The sequence below is a fragment of the Sinocyclocheilus grahami genome, unplaced genomic scaffold, assembly GCF_001515645.1.
Source record: "Sinocyclocheilus grahami isolate Dianchi unplaced genomic scaffold, SAMN03320097.WGS_v1.1 scaffold1021.1, whole genome shotgun sequence".
NCBI lineage: Eukaryota > Metazoa > Chordata > Actinopteri > Cypriniformes > Cyprinidae > Sinocyclocheilus > Sinocyclocheilus grahami.
Window position 1 is genome coordinate 108,326 of NW_015506200.1, and position 7,516 is coordinate 115,841.

At 35.6% G+C, this 7,516-nt stretch overlaps 1 protein-coding gene across 2 annotated transcripts in view; it reads left to right on the forward strand.

Annotated features, from left to right (window-relative positions):
* The window catches only part of LOC107565732 (ephrin type-A receptor 8-like), a 96,530-nt gene extending 89,237 nt beyond the window's left edge, over positions 1 to 7,293 (forward strand). For both annotated transcript variants that reach the window (XM_016251000.1, XM_016251001.1), the window contains exons 12-17: positions 509 to 570; positions 695 to 904; positions 1,016 to 1,165; positions 2,341 to 2,531; positions 3,051 to 3,206; positions 6,003 to 7,293. In XM_016251000.1, coding sequence (XP_016106486.1) covers positions 509 to 570; positions 695 to 904; positions 1,016 to 1,165; positions 2,341 to 2,531; positions 3,051 to 3,206; positions 6,003 to 6,117 — 884 coding nt within the window. In that variant the 3' untranslated portion in view covers positions 6,118 to 7,293. The remainder of the gene's footprint in view (positions 1 to 508; positions 571 to 694; positions 905 to 1,015; positions 1,166 to 2,340; positions 2,532 to 3,050; positions 3,207 to 6,002) is intronic.
* Positions 7,294 to 7,516: the final 223 nt, after the last annotated feature.

Sequence of the window (7,516 nt, forward strand, 5' to 3'; positions counted from 1 at the left end):
ATATATACTGTATATATACTGTATATATACAATTGTTGTACCAAATTAATTTAAATATATTATATATAAACAATATGTATAAAAATAACAAAAAATTAAACATAGTTTATAAGATATTAAATGCAATATTATATGTCATTAATAGCTGTTTAAAAAAAATTGTATTGCATTTTCTTATTAGAATAAGATATATTATATATTACAATATTTTATATATATGTGTGTGTGTGTGTGTTTAAAATATAAAATATTATATTTCTTCTGCATATATATATGCAGACCACTTCACCTCACACTGGGGTCCTGATCACCCTGTCAAGGTTTATTTTACAATAACAATCAGATAAATGTACATCACTACTTCACCCAGTAAATAATTCACCCACAGTTGGGTAAAAAGAAAAGAAAACCCACAGTTCTGTTTCTCTTCATTCACACTTGCATCACCGCTCCAATCTCTTGACATCTTTCTCTTGTTCTTTCCCCTGTTTTTGCATTCTCTACCCAGGCAAACCGGTAATGATCATCACAGAGTACATGGAGAACGGCTCTTTGGACTCTTTCCTGAGGGTGCGTAAACATGTTTGTGTTTGTTCTCGTATATCTCTGTAGTTTCGCATCGAACCTCCCTGTGAACTGAAGTTAAACTTCACAGATTTCTCTCCCTCTTCTTGTTTTTCTTCCCTCGAAACAGAGACATGACGGTCAGTTCACCATCATTCAGCTGGTGGGGATTCTGCGTGGCATAGCAGCTGGCATGACTTACTTGGCTGATCTGGGGTATGTCCACCGGGACCTGGCTGCCAGGAATGTTCTGGTCAACAGTAATCTGGTGTGCAAGATTTCAGACTTCGGTCTGTCACGCGTGCTGGAGGACGACCCTGACGCAGCCTACACCACCAGCGTGAGTTTGTGAAACCGGGAGCATACTCTACAATGCTTGGTGTTTTTCAGACACGCTTTGGTTGTGTTTTCTCCCTAATCTTTGTCGTCTTCTGTCTTCATTGGATTTTAGGGAGGGAAGATCCCGATTCGCTGGACGGCGCCGGAGGCCATCACATATCGGAAGTTCTCCTCCTCCAGTGACGTATGGAGTTATGGAGTGGTGATGTGGGAAGTGATGTCATATGGAGAACGGCCATATTGGAACTTGACCAACAGAGATGTGGGTCTAAACTACACTATTGACTACATATATGTTCAGAATAGTGCAGGGTTATTATAGTTAACTAAAACTGAATCTAAAACCACAGGGGGAAAAAAATATTGATGTGAAACAAAACAAACATTAACTAAAAATAAATAAACATAACTATATATATATATATATATATATACAGTATATATTATAACTTACGGTTTTAAATTTAAATGTTTTAGACATTTAAAAAAATTGTTAAAATGGTAACTTTAAGCAAAAAAGTCAAAAAAATTACTAAAACTTTCAAATTTAAATGAAAATGTAAAAATAAGTAATTCAAAATAATAAAAGTAGCAAGTAAATTTATCTTACATTTTCAGAATTGTTGATTTTTTTATATTTCAACTACAATTCTAAAATCTAGTAAAATATTATTATTATTATTAAACAGAAAATAAAAAAATAAGAACTGATTCAAAATATTAATAAAAACAATAATAGCATCTCAAAGATACTAAAATAACACTTAATAAACTGCAAAAAAAATCTTAATTAGAATATATGAGTATAATGAGTATATAAGTAAATGTATCTTACTTTTTTTTTTGTTTTGAATATTTCAACTAAAATTCTATTTCTATTCTATTCGGCCGTTCTGAGTTCGAATCCCGACTTGAGGACCTTTCCCGATTCCCCCCCCCCTCTCACTTTGCTTCCTGTCAGCTCTTTTCTGTCCTATCAAAATAAAGGCGGAGAAAAAAAAACTTTAATAATAATCATAATAGTAATTAAAAGCATGTATTGCATGAAACTGTATTTCCAGTGTGATCCAGAAGTTATACCGGATGCAATTGATTGCATTTTGACTATTACCAGTTAAGACATGTATAGACAAAAATTTAAGTAAACAAATATAAAAAATTTTAATGAAATGAGCATAATGTGATCATGTGATAACAATGTAGTATACTGCACTTTCTTAATTATTTCTGCACAATACAGAATGCTGCTCATATTATTATTATTTTTTAAATAGGTATGTCGTATTTAGTGTACTTTGCACTATGCAGCAAGCAGTGTAGTAATTCCATACCAAACATAGCGAAACATCAGCCACAGTGGAATCATTTTGACAAGACAAACAGACAAATCAGTGCAATTCCCCACATTTTAATTCAGTTTGATTGTTTTTTCTGCAGGTGATCAAGTCTGTAGAGGAGGGCTACCGGCTCCCGGTCCCCATGGGCTGCCCCGGTGCCCTCCACACCCTAATGCTGGACTGCTGGCAGAAAAACCGCAACGAAAGGCCCAGATTCTGCCAGATCATCACGGTCCTGGACAAGCTGATCCGGAACCCCGAGAACCTCAAGTCAATGGGCACATTGTGCAGGTGAGCGGCCAGCAATCGATATGCCGCCTTCAGGGGGATTTACCCGACAAATGCACTTTGTCTGCGTCAGATACGATCCGTTTTAAAAGTCTCGCAAAGTTGACGAGAAAGTTTCATCCGAGTGGCTGGGAATACGGCAAACCGCTTTAAGACGCAAGTGTACATTTTCCAATAAGCTCATCTCAAATAGATGTGTTCGCTGTTAAATAAAAGACCTCTGCGCTATATTGACATTGATCTGCCGAGAACCGAAAAAGAACGCTTCTGCTTTTACAATTGGACTTATATATATAAGCGCATGTCCTGTCAAGTTGGCGGTGCATATCCAGATGTGCTGATGGGAAGAAATAGGGATTTCATCCCTGTATTAATCTACCCAAACTGGCCAAATCTACAGCCCCCCCTCCCCTTTCCCACCTTCTCTATCATTTTAAATTGTATTGATTTTATGCCCACGCTCGTCGCATTTCAAAGGTACATCTCGTACGCGCCTCCTCACTCCCCCTGCTCTCATTTCAGACTAAACAGTCCTTTGATGAACAGAAGTATTCCTGATTTCACCAGCTGCAGATCTGTGGACGAGTGGTTGGACACCATTAAGATGGGCCGTTATAAGGACCACTTTGCCGCAGGAGGGTATCTGACTGTAGGACATGTGATGAGCATGAAACAACAGTGAGTTGATTGAGTTCTTACTCCGTAACACGATGGAGCGCTTCAGATTGCTAATGCAGAAATGAAGCCTTTGAGATGCATCATCGCAGGGTTCCAGCTGGCTACGTGGATTTTAGCGCTGAGGTAGATGGAGGACAGATTGGAGGTGGCTTTAAGCCTTTGATTGATCGTCACCTCCTCAAGTCAGATGATCAATGAGCATTAGATGCAGTTTCAGGGCTGTGTGTCCATTGTCTGTCCAATGGGTCAGTCAATGCTATACCTATTGGTCCAGTTTTAGTGGATTTGTAGACATTGCAGCCTTCAATATCAGCTGGCTACGTGGATTTTAGCGCTGAGGTAGATGGAGGACAGATTGGAGGTGGTTTTAAGCCTTTGATTGATCGTCACCTCCTCAAGTCAGATGATCAATGAGCATTAGATGCAGTTTCAGGGCTGTGTGTCCATTGTCTGTCCAATGGGTCAGTCAATGCTATACCTATTGGTCCAGTTTTAGTGGATTTGTAGACATTGCAGCCTTCAATCGATAGTTTTAACAGATTATTTCACGTTCTCAAACCTCTGCTCTCGATTTGATTTGTTCCAGATGTAAAAATGTACTATATATTCTTTGTCCAAACTCATATGGCGTCATTTCTTCCTACTTTTTCACTATATTCCAAGTCTTCTAAAGCCATTTGAAAGCTTTATGTGAGGAAAAAAGCTTGGTAATTCATAGTGTTGTTACTGTTATCTAATACTAAATTAAAATAAAATATAAAATATTAGATGAAAACTTAAACCTAATGAAAAATGAAAATAAAAACTTAAATGAAATATAGAAATGTTGCCTTGCCAACTAATTGAAAATAGAGTTAAGAATAAAGTTGAAATGTTGAAAAATTAAGGCTACAACTGAAATAAAAAATTTAGTAAAGACAAACTAAAAGTAAAACTCTGTCATTAATTACTCACCCGCGTGTCGTTCCAAACCCGTAAGACCTCCGTTCATCTTCGGAACACAAATTAAGATATTTTTGATGGAGTCTGAGAGCTCTCTGACCCTCCCATAGACAGCAAGGATCTTTACACGATCAACGTCCAGAAACGTAGCACGGAGATCGTTAAAATAATCCATGTGACATCAGGGGTTCAACCGTAATTTTACGAAGCTACGAGAATACTTTTTGTACGCAAATAAAACAAAAATAACGACTTTATTCGACAATTCGTCTCCTCCGCGTCACCCTGTATCGCCATTTTGGAGAGTACGTAAACAACGTATGCAGAGAGCTCTCAGAATGCCTCAAAAATATCTTAATTTGTGTTCAGAAGGTGAACGAAGGTCTTACAGGTTTGAAATGATATGAGGGTGAGAAATTAATGACAGAATTTTCATTTTTGGGTGAACTATCCCTTTAACTATTCAATGTGCCTTTGCTATCCCCAGTGGTCAATTTTGAACCAAATGCCCTGTTTTGCTCAACAGAATGCAGCTAGCTCATTTTGTTAGAGTTTCTTTATTAGATGTGGTCATAAAATCAGCCATAATGTATTCAGGGTTTATGTTGTGTATAAAACACATTCTTCCTTGACCAGCTGCAACCGTGCAGTTTGCAAATCATTTGTTTGTTTCAAATGTTTTTAATGAATCTTTTAACATAAAAAGCTTATAATTGGAGCTGCACAGTTAATTGCATAATTAATCATGTTTATGGTTACAATGGCCCTGATTAACTAATCTTGAAAAGGGTCAATTACTGCAATAGAAAGGTTTGTGTAGCATTTAACGGATCGTTCCAGTAACTATAGAAGATTGTTTCTGCCATGGGATAAATTTAAAAATAAAAAAGTAAAAAGGTAATTGTGACTTTTTGTTTCACAGTTCAGACTTTTTTTCTTGCATTTCCGAGTTAGTCAGAATTGCAATATAAACTTAGAATTGTGAAATATAAACTCACAGTTCTGAGATAAAAATTCAGAATTTTGAGACACGAATTTGCAAATACTTTTTTCATTAAAAAAGCAGAAGTAGACTCAGAATTCAGTTTTTTTTTTGTTTATTTATTTTTCTCAGAATTGTTAGTTTATATCTGTAGTTAATTTCTTGCAAATTCTGACATTTTTTGCATTTCTTGCATTCAGAATTGGAAGGAAATAATTAAATTGTTAGATAAAAAGTAGCAAATACCTCTTTTATTTTTTATTCTGTGGCAAAATTTTTTTTAAATAAAGTAAGGGATGTATACTCAGAATTCAGAGAGAAAAAGTCAAATTTATGTGTTAATATCTCTCAATTCAGATTTTTTTTTCTCAGAATTGTGAATTTATATATCCAAATAATATCTTGCAAAAATTCTGACTTCTTGCAATTCTTACTTTCAGAAATGGAGGGGGAAAAAGTTGGAATTTTGTGATAAAATGTAAATACATTTATATATATATATATATATATATATATATATATATACACAGAAAAAACAGAGATATTTTTTTATATTTTTATAATATAAAATAATAATAATTATATATATATATATATATATATATATATATATATAATTATTATTATTTTTTTTTCTTCGTGGCGGAAACAGGCTTCAATAAATAAGAGACATTTCTGTTTAAAATTTGTCTGTAGCCCACAAATAATGAGCGTGTTTTAAGTTCATTGAACACATTCCTCAGCTCGTTTTGGATGTTTACATTCATAATACATTCTATGAATCAAATATAATAATCACAATTATGAGGGAAATAAACCATAATCTCCAACACCAGCATCTAATCATGTTTCTTTGTCCACTTCTGTCTCAGTGACATCCAGAGGTTGGGAGTCACATTAATGGGCCATCAGAAGAAGATCATGACCAGCGTCCAGATGATGAGAGCCCAGGTACTGAACCAGAGCGTGCCGTCGGTACACATATAATCACGGACCTCGCCAGAACACAAGTACATATTGATCTGATACATGTTTGGGTACTTCAAACGTCTGTCCCTTCCTAAACGAAAGCTGACATGGACTATTGTTACTGGGATAAGGATGGCGTTTTCATCTTCGGCGGGACTTTCTGCAATTATCCCTTTTCTCTTTTACTTTCTTTTGTAAATGTTTGGACTGCCTTAAATGACACGTTATTTAAATATTGTTGTACATGGATAAAGACTTTATGAATTATAGAGTCATGAATATGTAAAGAGTGGACCTAGTCATCAATATTAAAAAGATGGAAATGAATATGCATAGTGTACAAGTTCGGTCACACCCACCGCAGCAGCACAACGGCATGGATGAAACTTCACGAGTGCCTCAAGTGCTGAGACATGACGCTGAATAAAAGACGAAACAATGAGACGCCACAGGAGAATGCGTGTTAAGCTCCAAGCATATAATCTACGACGAACCGAGACCCTCAAGAGGAAACATTTGGGCTCCTGACAAAAGCTGCAGAGCGCACAAGAATACGGACAAATGCTGAATTAGTCTCTGTTTTGTCTCTGTGGTCATAAAAAGGGAAAAAGGCAATTATGTATGTCATGTGTTTGATTAAACACTCTGAAACTCAACCTGCTGTTATTTATTGCGTGCAGAACGGCGCCGGATCCCTCTGGAAATGGGAGGAATAAATATGTGTAAATGTTGGTCTGCAGAAAACAGAAACACTTTTAACTTTTCCTTACTCTTGAAATCTGTCTGAAATGGAATCTGTGCAGCTGGATTCAGAGTTCAGGCCAGTTTTAAATTATTTATTGGTACCCTAAGAAAATCATTGAGTATTCTCAGTGTTTGGGCTGTTTTACGTCAAATAAATCATTGGCTTTGCTAAAACGAACACATTAAAGATACAGTAATGAACTTGCGTCGTGCTAAAAGGCGTATCGCACATGATTGTGTGGATGTTGAAATAGTGGGACTGACTAATTTAAAGTCAACATGAAATCAAAACTGACCCTGTTTACTTTGCTAGATGTTGCTGGTCTTATTACGAACGATTCATCGGTGCATGTTTTTCCAAAAATGTTTGTTTTTGTAATTTTCCCCAAATATTCTCTGCCTCTTTCACCAGCTGAAAGGACGTTCTCCTCCAACCACTTTTCATGATTCTATGGAAGCTTGTTTCCACCATAGAAAAATAAATAAATACATGAAATAAAGGAATTTGCAATTAACTTTTTATCTCACAATTTTGAATTTTTTTCCCAAAAAAGTATATAAAGTCAGCATTGTGAAATATAAACACAATTCTGAGAAGAAAAGTAAAGTAAAAAAAAGAAAAGAATTCCAAGATATAAACTCAGAATTGTGAAATAAAAGTGTGAAAGATAAA